We start from the raw sequence: 22,552 nt of genomic DNA on the forward strand, positions 1-22,552 counted from the left end.
CCCACATTAAATGGATTAAAAACTGATAGATCACAAAAAGTAATTGTAGATTGCGACTTGCCCTCCAATGGGAGTGCTCCTAGTGTGGTCCTGCAGGGATCTGTTCCCAGCCCAGTGCTAGTCACTATCCTTATCAATGATCTGGAAGAAAATATAAAAACTTTGCTTGAAAAACTTTCAGATGACAGGGACCACTTGGTAAGTTAGGCCTATTTGAACTATATGCATTTTAGCACAGCCAAATGAAAGGTCATACATCTAGAAACAAAGAACGGAGCTCACGCTTCTAAGATGGAGGACTGTTCTGGAACACAGTGACACTGAAGAAGCCTTAGGGGGTCATCAGGTAGACAACCAATTCAACAGATGTGTAAGCAGAGGAATACCACGCAGGACTAGGGAAATGGTATTACTTCTGCATGCAGCATTAGTGAGACTGTGCTATAAAATGATGAAAGGTCTGGTAAACATGCCTTATAATAAGAGGTGTTTTGATCACATTGTACAAGGATCTGCATGGCTAAGAGATTTCTGATAGCGGATCCCTCTTGAGTCTAGCAGGAAAGGGCATAAGAAGCTGAAACTAGGCAAATTCAGACTAGAAATGAGGCATACATTTTTTAACAGAGAGAATAATTAACCATCAGAACATCGTGGATTCTCCATCCCTAAAGTCTATAAACAAGACTGGATGTCTTTCTAACAGATAGATTATAGCTCAAACAGAAGTTACTGAGTTATGTTATTTGGTCTGGGTTATGCATAAGGTCAGACTAAAGGATCATAATGGTCCCTTTTGGCCTTAATCTATTAATCTTTTGGTCAAAGTATAAAATAAAACCTAGTGTCTTGTCCACTCTTGATTAAGTTCCTACAGCATGTTTCTCAGGAAATGGATGTTTAATCTGGGATCCTGGACCATATTTATTTTTGAGCAGTTCTAATTTGCCCTACAGTGTCTTTAGATATGGTAAAAGTCATTTATGGCCCATATTGTGTCATTATGTTTTAAGCAGAACTCCCCACTGATTTCAGTGGAGATTACTAAACACAATACAGTCCTTGCTATTTTATAGTGTTATTAAACAGGTGCTGTATGTCATGCCAAAGGTAGTGAACGCTGCGCAGCTCAAAGCTCTTTAGGATGAAAGGTGCTATATTAATGTTAGATATTATTTCTGATGCCAGAAAAGGGCTGGGCTTGCTTTTTAGATAGAAAAAGAGGATACTACACAAGAAAAAATATTTTACTGTAAAACATTTTAATATTGCTGTGCCACAGGAGAGTAATGGAGGCTGGAATTTTGATTTTAAAACAGTATCTAGTTTAATAGTTTAACTCACAACACTATTCATTGGGTTATCAGTTTTAGCACTTGTCCTCAGATGATTGTACCCTGACGGCAGGAAAGCTATTTGGTAGGTTTACGCTCATCCTGCAATGGAGTGGGTAAGACATTTATTTAACACAAATCAACTACAGATTGTTTAATAGAGTTGCTCTCTAATCTGTCATCTTCAGATATCACATTGGTTTCAAACAAACAGTCATATGCAAGGGCATAAACAGTAGTTTTGAGAACAAAAAGTATGCTATGCACCTCACAAAACAAGCCCCATTGAGCTTACAATTTAAAATTGATGGAACAGTGAGGGTCATAAATAGAAAAAATGGGTGTGGAGGGGAAAGAAGGACTGTTACTCAGTGAGGCATGTACACAACATGAAATTTCCATTAACCTTTCTTTAAACATGCCTAAGATTCTGTAGATATGCCTTGTGGTATATACAGTAAAGCAAATAAAAGCAATTAGGGGTCAAATACCAATCTCAATTACATTGATGTAAATCCAGAGTAATTTCATAGATTCACAACAACATAATTAAGGTCAGCATCTATCCTGTAAATCTGACTGTAGGGGAAGTAAAGCACAGAGACCCTGATCAAAGCTTTCCCGCAACACTACTCCCATGCTTATATAGTGAAGCCTACCTAAGTGGTAGGGTGATTTATTTAGTGGGACATACTAGTAGAAGTCTGATCTTCTAAAGAGGAACTCTTTGGGAGCACTGAGGAATTTTAGTCCGTCGATAGGTCTGGTAATAGTGTTATCCTGACCAAAGAGATTTTTTTGGTATTATTGGGTTGTTTCAGTTATTGGTCAGCAGCCTGGGGGATGAGCCAGGTACCATTAACAAACAAATCCTTAGGGTTTTCTTTTTTAATATCTCTAATTAACATATACGCAGATTGCTATTTCTGGGTCAGCTGAAGATAATGGCCTGACGTTTTCTAGGATTTTAGTCATAAAGATTAGTCATAAAGAGGGAGCCAAAGGAAGAACATATGCTCCATCATGTCCTGACCTTATAAATCCAGATAGCTTCTGATCACCCATTTCACATTATCTTAGCCTATTTATCATCTTTCCTCTAGCCGCTTATGTCTGCTGTTGAATCTGGCAGTTGATTCATGCACTAATCAGTTTTTCTGCATGAAAAGTTTGATTTGATTGGCTTGCTCCACAAACTTGTCTGTAATTCATCACTGCCCAAAGTCACAGTGACTTGAAACATCTAAGTTAGGTTTAATAGGATCAGTAATCACTACAGAAAGAGCGAGAAGCCAACTTTTCCTTTAAAATCTGCACTTATCTGACGCTAAAAATAGATCTGACCTCAAGCTTGTCTTCCTAAACCTCAGAAGACCACATTCAACCACGCAAGTGCAACTCACATTGAGGTCAATAGGAGCTATGTCTTACGCAAGAGCTGAGTTTGGCTCAGACCTCTGGCAACAGAAATTGTATTTCAACAGGAGCCACTGCTAAAAATCTCCTGATTTGAAATGTATATTGATACTGTTAAAAAGAGAATTTAGTTCTCATTGGAAGTGCTGGATTGGCAGCCTGCAATAGCAAAGTCCTCTTGTTGGCTGTAGAACAAGTACAGCAGTTATATAAGCTTCCCATAATGGGGTGGGATCCATCTCTCAAGCGCCTCCCTGGTCGAGCGTGTGGTGCCTGCAGTTCTCAGTTTCTCAGCTCACGGTGCTCCGTCAGCCACTGCGCTTGTCAGGCGGGTCTTCGGTGACTCAGATGTCCAGCCAAGTCATCCACAGTCCATGTGCAAACAAAACAAACCCCTTCTGGAGTACACTGTCCAAATGGACCTATCTCAAAGCCCTCAGTAATGTCCTGTAGCCCTCCCTGCACTCAGACCCTTCACAGTCCAACAGGGCCCATCATGGTATCCCTCCATTGGCAACGTCTCTGTAGCCCTCCCTGGGCTCCAGTCCTCAGTCTCACCAACAGGGCCTATCTCAGTGCCCCAGTTGGCCAGTTTATGTGCAAAGGTGCCTGCTCTGGGGCGGAGGAGCACCCCCCAGGGCTTCCTTCCTGAAGGCTCTTCACCTGCCCTTGAGTCCTCTGATCCCAGCTCTCCAGCTGGATCAGCCTCAGTTCAGCCCCCTTCAACAGTTCCATGTACAGTCCCTTCCCTGGACCTGTCTAAACTTCCTTCTCTTAGGGCACAGCCACCTCCCAACGGCTATTGGGGAGAACCCAGCCCGCCCACTACTCTGGGTCCCAGCCCAGGGACCTTCTAAGTTGCAGCCACATCCCTTTAAGTAACTGCTTTTCCTTGGACCACTTCCCTGTAGTCGGTCTTAGTTGAGTCCTGGCAATCATCCAGAAGCTATTCCCTAATGTTCCTTTTCCCTGACAGCAACTACCTATCGTAGTCCCTGCAGCCAACCAACCAGGCACACCTCTTGCTCCCCCCAGTCCCTGCAAGCAGGCTGAACTCAACCTGCCCTGGCAACTCCTTATATATGAGCCTGCTGGGCCCTGATTGGCTGCTTCCCCTGCAGCCTCACTCATTGGCTGCTTGGAGGGCCTCTCTCCTGCTCCTTTCCTGAAATGGGTGTGGCAGGACCCTGAGGCCTCCAGCAGGGGGCCTTTGGGCCTAGTCCACCCCATCACACTTCCTCATGCCACTGTAGCGATAGGTCAGGGGCGGGCAAACTTTTTGGCCTGAGGGGCACATTGGGTTTCCAAAATTGTATGGAGGGCCGGTTAGCGGAGGCTGTGCCTCCCCAAACAGCCAGGCATGGCCTGCCCCGCCCCCTATCCGACCCCTCCTGCTTCTCGCCTCGTGACAGCCCCCCTGGGACTCTTGCCCCATCCAACCCGCCCTGTTCCCTGTCAGCCCCCCGAACCCCTGCCCCCCGCCACCCCATCCAACCCCTGCTCTCATTCCTGACTGCCCCCCCAGGACCCCTGCCCCCATTCAACCCCCCTGTTCCCTGCCCTCTGACTGCCCCGACCACCACCCCGAACTCCTCTGCCCTCTATCCAACCTCCCTGCCCCCTTACCGCGCTGCCTGGAGCACTGGTGGCTGGCGGTGCTACAGCTGCACCGCCCTGCTGGAGCCAGCCACGCCACCGCGCAGCTTCCAGGGCAGGAGCTCAGGGGCCGGGCAGGAGGGTCCCGCGGGCTGGATGTGGCCCGCGGGCCATAGAGTGCCCACCTCTGCCATAGTCACTCTGAATAGATGCAGGAGTACCTAGCACTGTCCCACTAACCTGGCATTTGCTCATGCTTGTTTTCATGAGCAGCATAAGAGCAATGTGACAGTGTGAGGGAGGCACCATATCTTATTGTCAATGGCAGCATCTCAAAGGATGATTGCAGGTTGTACAGCATTCTTTGTAAGGACAGAGACAGATAACTTTCTATCCCCAATCTCTCTCCGCCAATACCCCCATGATGTGCTAGTAAACACCAGTATGTGGATTAGTGATGACATTCCACCTCTCTTGCCAATTGCCTTCCCAACAACTTCACAATGGAATGAGGCAGAAATCCAGTTCCACCCCTTAATCCTTGCATTAACCCCACAGCTAGCCCCAAAGGACTCTACCTCTAACAATGACCCTGCACAGGAGCAGCGCCAGGGTTTTTGGTGCTCTAGGCGGGGGTCCTTCCGCGCTCCCGGTCGTCGTCAATTCTGCGGTGGGGGGGTCCTTCCGCGCTCCCGGTCTTCGGGGCACTTTGGTGGCGGGTCCCGGAGCAAGTGAAGGACCCGCCGCAGAATTGCCGCCGAAGATCCGGAGCGCGGAAGGACCCCCCGCCGCTGAATTGCCACCCCCCCAAATCCTGGTGCCCTAGGCGACTGCCTAGGTTGCCTAAATGAAAGCGCCGGCCCTGACCCTGCAGCATCAGCCCCAATTCCTGATCTTCCAGCACTAACACTACTGAGCAGCACTGGGCCTTGCTTTCAGTAGCAGAAGGTGTGCAGCCTTGCTCTTCTGAGATTACTGCTCTCAGGTTGCCCAGATGCAACAGCTGATGGAGGCAGGCTTTGGGGAACGCAGCCACTGGAAGAGAGGCAAAGAAGCCAAAGAAGTAATAAGCAGAGGACCATACCAGCTCCATATCCCCGGTCAGTAGAAGCACACGCTCAGGCTATTTCCTTATTCCCAGAGTCGATAGGTGGCAGAATATATGAGTAACGTTTCAGCCCCTTTTTAAGGCAGTTCTCTAAAAAATTTTCATTTTCAAAGATACACTGTATATGAGAGCATGAGAGAGAGACTCTGGACAAGAATACAGAATCAGGACAAAACTATTTGTGATTTGACATACCACACTGACCTCTATGGAGAACCACTGACAAAGTGCATTTCTTTGTTTAGATTTCATAAAATGCCTAGCCCCCTACCTTTGTGGGGACAAGCACATACAATGTTGGAATTGGTCAGGTTGGGAACGTCAGTGAAAGAAGATTGATCTATGCAGAGACAATATTTGATATGTTTAAACTCAGCTGCCAAGGAAGAATATATAACAAAGAAAGAGTTTAATAGAATTTGACTCATGTAGGTGGAGGCACTCTACCTTGAAAAGCAAATCAAACCAGAGGAAAGCAGTTAGGAATATAATTCAATCCGAAAAGGCAGTCAGTCTGGATATGTTATACCTTGAATTCTGATGAGATACTACCTTTACTACAGATGAATTGTGATGGTGAGATTTATTCCAGCACTGGAAAAAACTATCTAGGTTCAGATACATTCATATAAGGAACATTATGGAATGAAACCATAGTTTAACAGTGCAAGTTACAGTTGTGTGATGCATTAGTTTCCTTTTTAAAAATGCACCATGGGCTAGCTTAGGCAGCACCCCACTTAGGATGATGGCTTTTGTGAATTCCATTCTGAGATGTCCATCTAACCTAGGCACTGAACTCAGACTTTGTGAATTCCAGTGATTTTCTAGGAACACAAGTTCCTTTGTGAATCTAGCCATCTGTGCCTCAGTTCCCCATCAGAAAAATGGGGACAGTATTACTTCTCTACCTCACCAGGATGTTGTGAGGAGAAATACATTAAATACTCAGATGCTACAGTGATAGGGGCCATATAAGTACCTAAAATAGATTGGCCTGTATATAAATTCTACTACATATTAATGATAGAGAATATTCCAAGGGAAAATTAAAGACAACATACATATGTAGGCAAGGCCCCATGTATTATTCCACAAGGCATCCTACGTATTGCAGCAGACCAGTGCTGAATTTGGTGGCAAATTAGGAATTATAGAATTATGTATGACTGATCACAAAAATCATTCAGTAAAGGTGCATTATTGACACCGCATATCTACTTTGCTTTCTGTGTCTTAGTTGAGACAGTGCAGACGATGGGTTCCTCTTCCTTGCTTCTACCAACAGGATAATAAGCAACCATCATCCCGGATTTTCCTGCGGTCTATGGCTTCCTCCTTTGGGCTTTTCTAGTTTGATTCCTTTAGATCTGAAAAAAATCTGTGTGTTACCTCCCTAACTCAAGTTCCTTGATGAAGCCAGGGTTTGGAAAGCCCAGTGGGATGGTAGCCTGTCCTGTCTTTACCAAGCCACAGTAAACAAATTACTTGGTAGATGGGACTAGAACGTGCATTCTTGTATTTCATTCTTAAACGATAAGGATGATAACAGATGTTACACAATGTGGTTCATTTAGACTCTCCCAGCCTTGAGGACTAGACCTGATCAACAAGCACAGAACCAACATTAGCCAGTATCCAACTATGCAAATGGATGGCACATATAAAGACACGCTAATGTGGTGCAGGCATTCCCTAGTTGCCAGTCTACATGGACAGTCTTATTCCAAAGGTGAACAGCTAATCCAGACCTTGTCTCAGTTGGCTTAAGAGTTTCATAGCTCTTAACCATTCTTGTTGTGACCATCTCTTTGTCTACCTTTCTGAGCTCAATTGCTTTCTTGGTAGCACAAAGCATAACAGATACAGTATATTGTAGTCTGGTAACAATATATAAAATATATGCAAATCAAACTTGCTTTATTGTCAGTGGTGCTGTCACACCTCCTGGCTTGAAGTAGTAACACCACCACCAAATACATTATTTCCATGATTTCCATCATCAGCACCCCCACTATAAAAATTGTTCCAGCACCCGTTTATTCATAGAATCATAGAATATCAGGGTTGGAAGGGACCTCAGGAGGTCATCTAGTCCAACCCCCTGCTCAAAGCAGGACCAATTCCCAACTAAATCATCCCAGCCAGCGTTTTGTCAAGCCTGACCTTAAAAACCTCTAAGGAAGGAGATTCCACCACCTCCCTAGGTAACCCATTCCAGTGCTTCACCACCCTCCTAGTGAAAAAGTTTTTCCTAATATCCAACCTAAACCTCCCCCACTGCAACTTGAGACCATTACTCCTTGTTCTGTCATCAGGTATCACTGAGAACAGTCTAGATCCATCCTCTTTGGAACCCCCTTTCAGGTAGTTGAAAGCAGCTATCAAATCCTCCCTCATTCTTCTCTTCTGCAGACTAAACAATCCCAGTTCCCTCAGCCTCTCCTCATAAGTCATGTGCTCCAGCCCCCTAATCATTTTTGTTGCCCTCCGCTGGACTCTTTTTCCAATTTTTCCACATCCTTCTTGTAGTGTGGGGCCCAAAACTGGACACAGTACTCCAGATGAGGCCTCACCAATGTCAAATAGAGGGGAATGATCACGTCCCTCGATCTGCTGGCAATGCCCCTACTTATACAGCCCAAAATGCCGTTAGCCTTCTTGGCAACAAGGGCACACTGTCGACTCATATCCAGCTTCTCGTCCACTGTAACCCCTAGGTCCTTTTCTGCAGAACTGCTTCCTAGCCATTCGGTCCCTAGTCTGTAACAGTGCATGGGATTCTTCCGTCCTAAGTGCAGGACTCTTTATTGTTACTCTTTAGCATTAAACTTGCTATGAAACAATGAAAAACCTCCCCCGTTGTCCTCTCTTCTCTTCCCCTTCCTCCATTCATTATCTTCCTTGGGACTCTTGTCCCTGTTTGCCCTCAAATTAATCTTTTAAAATAATTGTTTTCCTTTCTCCTTTCATCCCCCTCCTCTTTCATTCCCTGCACTGTGTTTCCCTCCATACCCACTCTGTTCTTCCCCAACAACATCATGAAGTAGCCAGCTCATCTTGTGGGCATGTCAGTGTCTGCAGGATTGCCAGCCCCTTAGATATGCACTCCCAGAGTAGAGAACTTCTGAAATACAGGACACTACACGGACACACACACTGCAGCAGTTCAAGGTTGGCCCAAGCTCCGTTAGGAATTGAAGTAAGGTGAATGAATGTGAGAAGGATAGCATTGGCACACCAGTGCCCAGGAGTGAAGCTTATTATTAAGTCAGGGAGGGGGAAAAATGTTTGGAAAGTCCCTAGTGTGTTACGGGCACTATCAGAATACAAATATTAAATGATAAAGTACCAGTGGTACTGGACACAGTTGGTTAAGCCTAAAATTGAATTCTTCACACAGCTTAATTGCATGACAAATTATAGGATTGCTACCCCAATCATGAATGACATTCAGTTGTGGTAGCTGTCATGTCTTTCCTCAGTTTTATTTTCTTTTATACTTAACTTATGTACAAGAACCTCAGCAATCCACACTAATTGCAGAAGCATATTGCAAATTAGCATGCAAACCACCATGACAATAGCTGATGGACTCCTAGTAATGTACTGCAGTATCGAATATTTTGGAAAGGAATTTTAGTAAGTGCTGCATTTAGATCATATGTTTCCATTAAATCTTTGCTGAAGAACAGAGGCCCAAGAGATAAATGTATGTCAGTTACTTGGATTTGCAAAAGAGAAGAATGAAAGTTAGTGAGATTCTACTGTAATATCTAATTTTATTCAACTTTTGGTTCTCACCCCTGCACACCTAACTTGGGGGAAACTGCTGAAGTTAAAGGGAGTTTTCCCTCAGTACGCATCACAGGATTATGGTCTTAAAATAAACCAAGTTTTCCTAGGAGTAAATGGTTAAAAAAGCCTCAGATGATACACACATACATTATCATAATACAACTATATAATAATGCAAAACACTCAGACCCACATGTACTAAAAAAAAAAAAAATCAGATCACCTGTTTACGCATGACTGATATGAGAATAACAAACTATTTTTGGTGACTCCATGCAGTGGCAGGGTGTTTGCGTTGCTTACGCTAAGAGTGTTTCCCCACATCATCTGAGACTGGAAAACAGTGGATTTCCAGGATACAGGTGTGACGGGTTGGACCCCCCTTCCGGGATGCCACCTGATGTATTTGGGGTCCCACTGAGCCTGCCTGGTCCACTATCCTGGGCTCCCTCACCCGGTCCTGCTTGCTCGCTCTCCCTCCCTCCCATCAGCTCTGTGTGGGAAGACAGCTTGGGAAATTGCCCAGCATTCTGGTGCACACACCCTCTGGAGTGTAAACCCAAAATTATATTGTCTTGCGCTGCAGAGGAGTCTATACAGTGTGAGCTTATGAAATTTGCCCCCTCCCTCACTGTGGAAGATATGCACAGCTTTTTGCACCCCCAGTTATGAAGTACACAAATGGGGTTTTAGAATTAAAAAAACAACTTTATTAACTACAAAAGGTAAATTTTATGTGATATGGGATAGCAAACAGAACAAAGCAGATTACTGAGCAAATAAAACAAAACACGCCAACTAGGCTTAATACATTAAAGAAATTGGCTACAAATAGTAATTTCTCACCCTAAATGTTGTTTTATGCAGGTTGCGGAGTTTCTTGAAGGTAAACTGCACTGCTTGCAGCTTAGAGTTTCAGGTATTCCTTTTCACAGGCCAGACCCTTTCTTAGCCTAGGTCCCATTCCTTCTCCCTAGGTCAGTCTTAGGTGTTTCCAGCACTCATCCTGGGTGGGGATTCAGTGAAGAACCAGCAACCTTGATTGACTCACTTCCCAGCCTTAAATAGGATTTACATATGGCGGGAATCTTTTGTTTCCCAGTTCAACCCCCACCCCATCCTAGTGGAAAATACCAGTATCAGATGACATGATCACATGACCCTGCAATGTCAAAGCAGCAACCCAGGTAACTTCTCAAGAAGGGCGGGAGATTAGTATCTTCAAAAATCTTATTGTTCTCCCAATGGCCCATTCAGGCCTACTATCTGGTGGGCGTCCCCAGATGCAAACACTTTTGCAATTTATACAGAGCTAATATTCCTAACTTCAGATACAGAAATGATACATGCATACAAATAGGATAATCATATTCAGTAAATCATAACCTTTCCAATGATAACTTACATGACCCATTTTGCATAAAATACATTTTAGTTATGCCAAATTCATATTAGCATATTTCTATGAAGAATATGGGACATGATGTGACAACAGGAGCTACTGATACATAAATTAACACAATATTGCTGGAGCACTGGAAATAAAGAAGTTGGACACAGAGACTGTGCTCGTCTGCTTACCAGTAATGATTACTTTGACTACATATGATTTGCAGGGATATCAAGGTTTATTTTTGATAACGGCAGTGGCAGTTTTTAGGGTTTTGCAACTTGGAAGGAAACGGAGGGGACAAAGGACTGGACCACATTTGCCGCTGGAGCCTGGCTATTTTTTGCACTTCTTCTCTTGTATAAACGTGAAGGCTGTAAGACAAAGCAGAGCATTTAGCTACACATGTTAACCCTTGCTAGTGTATGTGCTGAGTGAGCTCTATACAGTTCTACACTCTACTGGAAATATTTCTTACTGAGAAAATATTAATCAGACATGGTAGAAAAGATAAATTTTAAAATGACTTTTTGGAAGTTCTCCACTCTGACTTAAGAGGAAACAAAATAAGAGTTAGATTTCCTTTTGAATATTTGTTCCATTGTCTTTTCTAGGACATATCATGATGTTTATTTCAATACCGGTTCAGCTTAATTTTCTGTGCTATTTACATATTATAAACTACATCTCCGTGACATCTCCTGGGTGTCATCAACAAGTTCAGTCCAAAGTTTAACATATGACTATTATCATGGCTGTGATAAAGATGCCTGGATCCTGCTCCCGTTTAACTTAAGGAAAGTATTGCCATTGACTTGAAAGTCATTAGAATTGGTCCCAAAAGCTTACTGATAAATACATTATGTACCAATTCTTGCAAGCCCTCACCTGCAGAACTTCCAATGATTTCAACAGGAGTTCCAGGTGCTGAATGTTAAAAGACTGGACCCTCGATTACCTCATTCAAAGTGGAAACCTAGAAAGGGCCACAAGCTCATGGGGATTAAACTCCTGCAATTTCAGAAGTGGTCTCCTCTAGGAAGAGGGGGCTTTAGGAGTCAGAGTGGGAAAGGCCAAATCCTGCCAATCATAGGATATGTCTACACTGAGCTGGTGGTGTAATTGCCAGTTCGGGTAGACATGCCAGTGCTACCTCTGATCGAACGAACGTGTTAAAAATAGAAGTGTAGCTACAGCGGCACAAGCAGCAGGATAGGCTAGCCACCCAAGTACAATCCCATCTGAAACGCTAGATATGTACTCGGGGTATCTAACCCCTCCAACTGCTCTCCCTGCTGTGCCTACACTTCCATTTTTAGTATGTTAGCTCATGGAGGAGGGGGGAGAAGTTGTTGTTCCAGGTATGGACCATTTCTGAGAAAAAAGTAGTTTTTAGATAAACTGTTTAGTGATGTTAATGTTTACTTCTCTCTAAATATAAATATATAAGAGAGATTGGGTGATCCCATGATTTCTGCCACTTTGAGTAGCATTTCAAACAGCAAATGAAAACTTGCCCTTCTTGATCAGTTTGGGTTCCAATGCAGATCTGAAACCATAAGGATGGATTTGGATTCATGTGTTTGAATATGAACCACTTGAGAGTGCAGATTTTAGGGTTCTGGTTTGGGCTTATCTCTGAACAGAAGGAGAAATACCTGTTGTCCAGCAGGTATACATGGTACCTCCAGCAACAACTGATTGGCTTTATTGGGTTTGATTTGCAGTATGTATGGTAAATGATTTGTCTTTAACTCTTAAAGCTTTTCTCTCTTCTACTCCCACCCATTCATTTTTTTCTTTGTTAGGTAATCTGATTGTTTCGTATGGAGCTGATATATCAGAAAGGGTGCAGCCTGACATGGCATTATGGAACACAACTGGAGATGATGGGATGTTACATTAAATATTTCTGGGATAGATGTGCCTAGCACAAATCCACAGATCTAAATGCCCTTACACTTTGGACAAGCTTGTATCGGTCATGGTCAGACCTATTTCTAGTTTCAGGTAGCAAAAAATTGATTTCTGTGTATTCACATCAATTGAATGGAAAGATGAAAGAAATTTATATAACAATAAGGATGGGCAAACATTCTGGGGCTAAAGTGAAGAAATTGCTAATCCACTTACCTCATAAAGTGTAGGATGCTTAATCCTCTTGAAGATAGTGTCAACTGAGTCTTGCTTCTCTTTTGACCCCAACTGGTGGAGAGGTTTGTGACTTGTTAGACTGAGAACCTTTGAAAAGTAATTTAGAGCAGTGAAGTTACAGAATAGCCTCCTGTGAGCACACCAGTTTGTATTGATAACTAACATCCTGTATAACAAAGTGTTTGAGACTCTTAGCTCACTAAACCAATAACATCTGATTCTGATCTCACTCTCATAAAAATCCAATGGATATCTCTTGACTTCAGCTCAATTTCTCCCAATTCATTGAAAGGGGAGTTCAGAATCAGTCCCCCCCCCTTGTATTATTTTTTCTTTCTGTGAGAAAGCAGGGTGCAAATTTCCAAAGCACATTAGCTGGAAGTGGAAGATCATCATGTGTGCCAGATCGGCTGGATGCTCTTCACCAGCTCTCTGAATGCTCTCCCATCAGTTGGGGGCAGATGTACAGCTATGTGACTGAGCAGCATTTGGGCCTGTATCGCTAATGCCGTTGTTTATATAAATTAGTAAGCCAATTAAACTGGAATGAAAAGTCCCATGCAGGTTTAGCATTTGTATGCTCAGTGGGACATGGTATTAGCATATATTGTCCAACGCCTTGTGCAAATAGAAGCAATGGTCTTTGGGCTGGTTGAAAGAAAAGAGATTGAGCATAAATTTAAGGTCGTGAGCTTTGATAGGAGAAGTACAAGGCTGAAAGACTCACCTTGCAGAATGGTCTTTTGATCAGTCTTCACAGGAGGCGCCCTGTTATCATGCTAACTACCGTTGAATGGAGATGGATAGGGAGTAATTCAAGCCAAGTCAAAAGAAATTAAATTGAGAAGTAGACAGTTTATAATAGCAACTCACAGGGTTTGTGATTTTAAAAGTTATCTAATTTTAACAGTTTTTGCTATATCAATGACAATGCTTGAGGTATAAAAGCAGATTAACTTGAACTTACCTTGTATATAGGTATAGACCCAAACACAACACCAGCCTCTTTGTTTCCTGACTTGAAACTTTCCAAAGGTTGTCTATTAATCTTAAAAATAGAAAACAGAGTCAACATATTTCCAGTTATAGGCAACAGCAAGATAGTAGAGATAGCATCTAGTGGAGTTTCCATAAATCTACATAGGTAACATTCACTCCATATTACTAAAGAAAAAAAAAAATCACAACTGCAAGTTGGGTTTGTGTCCAGTTTTGTTTCTTTGCCATATATAAAAATGGCCTGGGAGGTTTTTGTCCAAAAATTGGGGGATGGGGTTCTGCTTGTTTTATAGCGAATGGAGAGTTGACCTAACTAGGTCGAGAGCTGAGCCAATGAGGGCAGGAGGGGGGGGGGGAGAGGGAGGAGAGGGAGAACTTTTAGTTCAAAACTATTTGAAAACATATTTAACTCCAATGCCTCATGAACACCTGGAACCTGGGAAAAACAGACATGCCACTCCGGATATAGCAAAAGTTTTAAAAAAACTGATTTTTCAAAACCCTTCAGGCATTCTTTATACAAACATAAATATGCCAATGAGGTCATAATCTCAATTTAAAAAATAATTTTTAGGTCAGTTTTAAGGGTGTATGTTGGTTGGGGGATGTTGCTAAAGGAGGGCTGAGTTCTAACCCCAGTCACCATGAGATGGTGGGCTGGGAACTCCCAGGGGACCCCACTCCCAACTGACAGTTTCATTTCAGAGGAGTCAGGTGGGAAATCTCTTTGAGCATGCAACCCTTCACTCTTCAGCTGCCTATTAGGAAAAAAAAAAATAGGTGGAACAAAATGACATTTCTGCTGTATGTTGATGGAAAGGCCAAATTTGTGCAAATGTTGGATGTACTTTGATAATTCATCCATGCAAAAATATTACTGCTAAAACCTACCTAGGTTATTAGAGTCCATGAATTTGACACTGGAGGTCAATAGCCTTATATGATATAGTACTGATTTCCCACTAGGAACACAATTTATGATCATGCAATAGGGAAAAATATATCTAAAAATGAAATACTGTCAGGTTTTCATAAAACGCTGAAATATGCGGTTTCTGCAAAATCAAATTGCATTTTAAAGAAAGTCCCTAATTAAATTTTATATTAATCCTTTTTTATAGAATCCTCTGGTAGATAATTTAAGTGCACATGCAATTGTTGTAGTTTAAGAGAATTCACATCCTCGGAATTAAAAAAATCCCTCATTAATTTCTTCCCATATATCTCAGGTTTGACTTCTAGACTTCTTAGCTTCAGCACTGATAGCATCACAGAATTAATGTTAATTCATTGAGGTGCATACATGTGATTTGAAAGTGCCTATGCAGACCTCTAGGTATTTACACACACCTTGAAGAATATGCAAATATGCTGAGATGTATTTACATGGTCCCCTATAGAATAAGCAAGATTGTGTCAACACTTTCAGAGGTGTCCATGAATTAAAAAAGTAACTGAAGACAAGAGCAGTCTCCTCTTACGTGATGATATGGCCTCTCAGCCCGATCATCTTTTTCAAAATTACCAACTTAAGTAGTATAAGTCACAAGCTAAAACGCAAATCAGAAGTCACCAGAGCACACACCTGTTGAGTTGTCCCACATTCTATTCAGCCATTGAGTTCACTTCAGTAATACAGCATATTTTAATATTATATGCCATCAGTATTACCCAGTATATTCTTTTCACATTGCTCTCCCCCTCTACTCTACCTAACGCTGCCATACAATAGAGTTGGGTTCTAATCACCAATAGTTCCTCGCTTTGTAGGGAACATTCGACTATCCCACAAAAGCCACATCTGTTCCCTTTGATGTAATAGCAGGCATTAGAGAAAAATGATGTCTGGAGCCTGTGACCAACATAGCTTAATGGGAAGCATATTTGGCAGCCTTTGGGGCTAAAGTGGCAGAATACCTCAACCACATGGTTGTCATCACCCTGAAGTAAGCCACACACTCCTGTCATGGGGCCAGGAGGAGTAAGACCCAACTATGCCACTTTTAGAATCTCAGTGAACAGGGACCAGGAGAAAGGAGATGCTGGCTGTCAACCTAGGGGGACATGCATCAAAGAGGAGCATATCATCCTCACCCCATCCTTATTACCCAAGGGGCAGGAAGAGTGGAGTAGCTGACCATGAACAATAGTGATGTCTTGTCCCAGACAATCTGCCTTGGGACCATGGGACTCTTGCATTCTGCTGCCGTAGTTGCCAGAAAGATTTTTGGTCTGCCAGAAGCAGCTCTGGTAGATAATTATATCAGTTCTGTTGGCTACATTAAGATAATGGCTGACTGTACAGATGGGGACACAATATCAGGAATTTCAGGAGGATGGCAGGAAGTCCACACCCTAGCTTGCTTCTCTCAGCCATTCTGTCATTGAAGGACAGGAATGCCACTTCATGGAGGAGTAGAGAGAAGCTCACATAGCAAAAGGCCACTTGTTCTCACTGGACTGGCTCTTTTTGTTTTTTGCCTTTCCAGTACACCTTGCAGGGAGAGGAGACAATCTGACCCAAAGGTGCCATGTACCAAGCCAGATAGAGAAGCATGTATAATGCACTTCCACTCTGCTAGAGCTGTGCAAAATGTTCACAGTGAAATTTAAACTGACACAGAACTTTCCAGATTTTAGATTTAATTAAAACCTTGAAGTGAAGACCAGACATAACAAGAGATTTGCCAGCATTCTCCCCTACCTTTCAAGCAAATCTGTGATATTTAGGGTTGAACTTCTCCTTAGTGTACGTGCAACGTGCCTCAGGTGGCATGTGACCAAGATTTATCACCGAATTTGGGCCACTGGTTGGATCATTAGTTTCCCCGGGCCGGGTACTGATGGGGAGTGCGACGTGAACACGGATCCATGTGCCCCAGGGTTTGCACTCAGTTGAACTTCCCTAGTTTGTATCAAAACCCTATAAAACTTCAAATTTCACAGGGTTTGCACTGGAACCATGTTTTATGTGGTTTTGATACAAACTAGGAAAGTTCAACCGAGTATCACTCAGACTTGGTACTTGGAAGTGTGAAACCATGTGAATTGAAACCCAACAGTTTGCACAAACCCCTTTGATTATTTCTATCCTTTTCTACAGAACAGGCCTTCGACATTTGTTTTGGGCAATTTTCCAAATGTAAACATCTACCAGAGTATTGCATAAAAGAAATACAAACTGATCATGTCTCTTCACCTACCTTAGGAGAAGCTAGAGCTTTGAAAAACTTGAAATCCTGATCCACTTCAAAGGGTCTAGGCTTTTTTGAAAGTAAGGATGATTTGGTCAATGATTTCCACCTGTTCACAAGAGATAGGAAGGAAAAAACCTGATGTCTATAAACAGAGGGCAGCATGCAGTATCACACAATTAGCTTAGAAATACAATTACTTTGAATTATAATTCATTCTGTATCTTGGCAGAATAAAATTTAATGTAGGTGCTTGATAAACATCATGAAATGTTACTTAATTAACACTTCACCAATCCAAGTGGGATTAATTTTCTTTCACTATGTATTTGCCATCTTCAGGCTGGTATGTTTATGTACGGATCAGGAATTATCAAGACTAAACTCCAATTCACTGTATCATAATGACTCAACATTACTTTCCATCTAGAACATAGTGACAGTATGCCAGGTTCTAGGCATGGGTAATGGTCCTCTCTTGGGGAGCATGGCCTAGCGGTTATGGCTGCAACTCCTGACTGCCAAGGGGATTGTGGGAAGGGGAGCTCCAGGCTCTCCCACTTCTCTGGGCTCTGACCCAGGGCCCTTTGGGCTACCAGTAATCCGGCAACCAAGGCTGCTTAAGACTGTCCTCCCTGGGCCTCTTCCTCTTGAGAAAGGCATCCTTAAGTGAAGCTTCCTTAACTCAGTAGGCTTTAATTAACACATCTTTAACTGCAAAGGCTTCGGCTGAGGCGCCCTGTATTCAACACAGCCTAAGGGCCCAATCCTGTCAATATTGCCAGGCATAGTTCTTTATTCATGAGTTACTGAACTGACTTCAGTTGGACCACTCACCCTGGGAAGAATTATGCTTACTGGTAAGTGTTAGCAGGATACAGCCCTACACTTCGGACCTTACAGCAGCATAGCTGTACTACTACAGCTGTGCCGCTGTAAGGTCTCCCTGGTAGCTGCTCTCCTGTCAGCATAATTAAAACCACTCCCAACAAGTGGCATTAGCTGTGTCCGCAGGAGAGCCTTTCCTGCCAACAGAGCACTGTCCACACCAGCGCTTTTGTCAGTGAAACTTAGGTCAGTCGGGGTGTGTTTTTTTTCACATCCCTGACCAACAAAAGTTTTACTGACAAAAGTGCTAGTGTAGACAAAGCCTAAATGATTATGGTCATTAATACTGAAGCATTCCCAAAAAGGCTTTGGCAAAAAGGCAACCCAAAAAATGACTAGGATGCTGTACTGCACACCAGACATATAGTTTAAGTGTTCATCACTTCAAAAGTCTAAGTAATTTTTGTCCAACTTGAACTGCTTTCCTTCCTTGCCAAAGCCTACATTTGGGCCAACTTTTAAACTTCTAGCTTCAGTATTTGATTTCTGCACATGCAGTCACTATCTCAGCCAACACACTGGGGGTTGAACCAGAGTTAAAAGTATGAGCTGCTACAGTTTGACCTAAAGCACTGAAGCTGGGCTGAGACATACTCACATCCTCTGTGGATTGCCACAGACAGGGACCTGTAACTCATCCCTCACCAGTGGTTACATAACGTTCATGAAGCTCTGAGCTTTGAATTATGAACACACACACCAGAAAATACAGGAAAAATGCATTTTTATTCTATACCCCCATTCCTCAACAATTAAGCTGGTTTTGCTTTAACTTTTAGAAGGCTTCATCTTTGTGTTGAGATCAGGTAAGAAAAAGTTTTATTTTGAAACTATTTGGTTTTTAGAAGGTTCAGTCAGCTTGCGAGGGTAAGAGGGAAACAATTTCCCAAACTTAACAAGAGTGTATGAGCTAAGATGTGAAAAAAATATCTAAATACATACATTCTGATTAACTTTAGTGATTATCTAATTATCACAGCAGAGAATTAGTAGTTAGAATTCCAGGGCTCCAGTCCTGGCTCTGCCGCTTGCTATATGACTGAGTAAGTCACTTAACCCTGTGCCTTAGTTTACTCCTCTGTAAAATGGGGATACAGTCTAACTCACGGAGTATTGTAAAACTTGTTTGCAAAGTACACATCCTCAGATGAAAGATTTTCTAAAAGTGTGATGTGTTTGTTCATAGTCCCCAATGCACGTGTAAATAAGTGTTTATGAGCTTACTTCTTCCTGTCCAGTATTAGAGGATATTCAAACTTCTGCTTCTTTTCCATGTACTTGCTGTCTTCCTTGATTATAACGGGAAATTCATTAACATCACAGGGCAAAATCAAATCACTGGATTCTGATAATTCAAACACCCTGCGCTGTCCGAAGTAACCAACATAGTGTCCATTTGGTGCATGCCAGAGCCTAGAGGTGCAGAAGAAGAGATGGAAAAAGTGGGTAAATTTAGAAACTGAAAGAAAGTGAAGTGCCTTTAGAACAATATTATGTAATTCAGTAACCCCTGACCAGTGTAGTAGACTAGTTATAAGACAATATCAGAGTTAAGGTTGAGAGTACATAGCAAATTAAGTAAATTAAGGGTAGAAAAACCTTAGAAGATGTTATAATTATAAAAAATAATAATTAAAAACCAAGACATTCAGTGCCAAGGCTAAAATTAAATTTTAAAGTGTGAAAGTATGGAAATGAAGAGTTAAAGCACTTCAAACAACCTCAACTGTCTCTGTAGAGAGATGCCGCCATCAAACAGATTTTTAGAAGTCAAATTTCCTGGATTTGTTAATTTGTTTCAGAAACTTGAAGTTTACTTTTTTGTTAAGCGCAAACTGCATAAGGGGCTATAAAACATTGTTCTTTAGCCAGGAAATTGCAATGGTTTAATCTGCAAGATATCACATATAGGGCAAAATTAATTTGACAAGCACCCGCACAAAGTTAAAATGGGATCCAAAAAGGAGCTCATTTCCAGAATGATAGGGCCTTTCTTTATGTGCTCAATTTCACACAATTGGAAGAAAAACTTGGCTGTCCATCTCTGCACATTTTGTGAGACTGGTGGGGTTCAAACTAAAAAAAAAAAAAAAAAAAAAAAATGTATTTGAGACCTCGGGGGAGGGGAAAAAGAGCGGATGTATTATGTCTAAAGCTAAGCTGTGCACATGCAGAACTGATTTTTTCCTCACCAAAACAGATATCTATAATTATTTCAGTTCTGAGCTAGACAAAAGTCAGGCAAAAGGGGAGCTCTGGGAAAAGAGAATCCATAGGCTAAATCAATAACAAATGTTAGCCATGTCTGTACCTGACAGAACCATCCACAGAGGCTGTCACTACCAGGTTTTTCTCCTCCTCGTAGAATAGGCTGACCACTTTGGTGGAATGAGCTCGCCAGTAGAGCTGCTGCTTTATTTGCTGAGGGGAGGAAAGCAAAAAACCAACCAAACAAAAACCATCGCTGGCCACATTTCAGTCTGCTATGCACTCTAACATTGTTACCACCACAGTGTCCTTACGAAGCAGGCTGTATTCAGACTCTAAAGAAGTGAGGTTACAGGGGTGAAAGTAAGTTAAGGACTTACCGGTATACCTGAGGCCTAGGCGGGGCAGAGCCTCAACCGGAAGAGGTGGGGCCTTTAAATCAAGATTTAAAGTCCCGGGGCTCTGGCTGTAGCTGGGAGCCCCAGGGCCTTTAAATTACCCCTGGAGCTACCAGCTGCAGAGGCAGCTGGGAGCCTCGGGACTCAGGGGAGATTTAAAGGGTAGTGGCAGCAGGGCTCCGGCCGTGATTTAAAGGGCCCAGGGCTCCCCGCAGCGGCTGGAACCCCAGCCCTTTAAAGCGCCACCCGAGCCTGGCTGCCGTAGCCCCGGGGTAGCGGCAGCAGGGCTCCCATGGGGATTTAAAGGGCAGGGGCTCCTGCTGCTGCGGGGAACCCCGGCCTTTTAAAGCGCCGCCCGAGCTCCGCTGCCTGAGCCCCGGGTGGCGGCGGCAGGACTCCGGCAGTGATTTAAAGGGCCCTGGGCTCTGGCCGCTGCAGGGAGCCCTGGGCCCTTTAAATTGCCAGCCTGGGGAAGCCAGTCAGGTCCGGCACGGCGTACCGGCTCTTGGCGGTACACTGTACCGGCTTACTTTCACCTCTGTGAGGTTATGATAAAACAAGCTGAAGGCAGTGTGCACAAAGACACTAGGCTAAATTCATCCCTAGTGTAACTCCACTGAACACAATCGAGTTATGCCAGGAACATTTTACTCTTGTTCTTAATGTTGTTCTTAGTCTGAAATAGACAATTCAGACCAAACATATAGGCTTACTATTTGTAGATGGGAAGAAAGTGGACTGAACTGGTCTCAGGATTGTGAAGTATGATTCCATTTTTTTCTACCTGTCATATGTGAATGGCAAGTTATTCAGGTGGAAAAATGATTTTTCATTCTCACCTTATTTTCATCTTTTGGATCTTCTAGGAATGAACCAGTATTCCAGCGCATAATATGCCCCTCTGTGTTTAAAAAAAAACACAAACAGAATCATTTCAAAAGAGGTTCAAACCTCTTTTTAAGTGCCCTCTGTTGCTAGATATGCTACCAAGTGTCCTGGGTAAAGACAAGGTAGAAGGAAGCCAAGGGTCTGGGCATTGAAAGTTAGTTTTTAGGATAATGTAAATGTCACTTAACTATTTCATTAGCAAACAAAGGAGAAAATGTTAGTCCATATGTTACAATGAAATACTGATCTCCAGCCTATTTATTAAGAATGTCACATTAACAGCATAGATTTAACTGTTTGTTAAAAGCATCTAAGAATTTTAAAGAATTACAAATGCACAAAGACGGTCACCCACTAAGCAGAGTTAGCTACTGCATAGACCAAACATGAGGGAGTTTCATAGGGGTGACATTTTTCATTTTAAAATGACAAACTGGGCAGAGTTTGATTAATCACATGCATAATGACAAAGAAAATAACTCATGCCTTTCTAGTGCGCTCATGTGGGATACACAGTCCAAGATGAGGGAGACTGACTACTGAAATGGGAACATTTACCTTGATATAGTGTCCCTCCACTGCTCCTTGCTCCAGTTTTCTTCCCATGTTCCAGTTCCTCCATCACCATTGAAATCTCCCCTTTGTTGCTCTCCCACTAGGAGGCTTCTGGGTAGTCACAACAGCCACCCGTGGCAGACCTAGTCTCTAGAACTGTACACTTGGGCAGAGAGAAATGTGGGCAGCCCTAGTGGGGAAGGATGAGAGGGGAGGAGGAGGAGATAGCAGCAGGTGGGCTAACAGAAGCTATCCAGGCAATATAGCAATGGGTGTTAGCAGTGGGGAGAAGGGAGGGGAGTGCAGGACTCACACTGAGCAGAACTGGTAGGAAAACCTCATGCAGCCACTTAGAATCTGCAGCCAGTAACATGCAAGCAGGTGACCAAAAGGGGAAAGCATCAAATGCAGGAGAAAGGTGGTATGACAGTAGCATGGAATACTCCTCCATGAACAGTCAAAAAACTCCTTGCTGTCCTTTGCAATATGAGATAGTTGATTAGAGAGAAAGCTTCTCCTTGAACCTCTGTCCATTTTTAGGGTATGTCTACATTGCAACCAGGGGTATGGTTTGAAGCTCATGTAGACATACCTATGCCAGCTGTACTCTAGCTGGCACAGCAAAA

The 22,552-nt window shown here is 42.9% G+C and overlaps 1 protein-coding gene across 11 annotated transcripts in view; it reads right to left on the reverse strand.

Annotated features, from left to right (window-relative positions):
* Positions 1-10,670: 10,670 nt before the first annotated feature.
* Positions 10,671-22,552, reverse strand: part of WDR64 (WD repeat domain 64) — a 151,884-nt gene continuing 140,002 nt past the window's right edge. For 8 of the 11 annotated variants that reach the window (XM_026649661.1, XM_026649651.1, XM_026649656.1 and 5 more), the window contains 7 exons: positions 21,323-21,384; positions 20,189-20,298; positions 19,102-19,290; positions 16,999-17,098; positions 13,764-13,844; positions 12,776-12,883; positions 10,671-11,016 (listed from right to left, as the gene is read on the reverse strand). In XM_026649661.1, coding sequence (XP_026505446.1) covers positions 10,909-11,016; positions 12,776-12,883; positions 13,764-13,844; positions 16,999-17,098; positions 19,102-19,290; positions 20,189-20,298; positions 21,323-21,384 — 758 coding nt within the window. In that variant the 3' untranslated portion in view covers positions 10,671-10,908. Of the gene's footprint in view, positions 11,017-12,775; positions 13,580-13,763; positions 13,845-16,998; positions 17,099-19,101; positions 19,291-20,188; positions 20,299-21,322; positions 21,385-22,552 lie in introns of those variants that run through there. The other 3 variants (XM_026649654.1, XM_026649655.1, XM_026649653.1) reach the window with 3 other exon arrangements.

This window comes from Terrapene carolina, unplaced genomic scaffold, assembly GCF_002925995.2.
Source record: "Terrapene carolina triunguis isolate 2854851 unplaced genomic scaffold, T_m_triunguis-2.0 Scaffold85, whole genome shotgun sequence".
Taxonomy (NCBI): domain Eukaryota; kingdom Metazoa; phylum Chordata; order Testudines; family Emydidae; genus Terrapene; species Terrapene triunguis.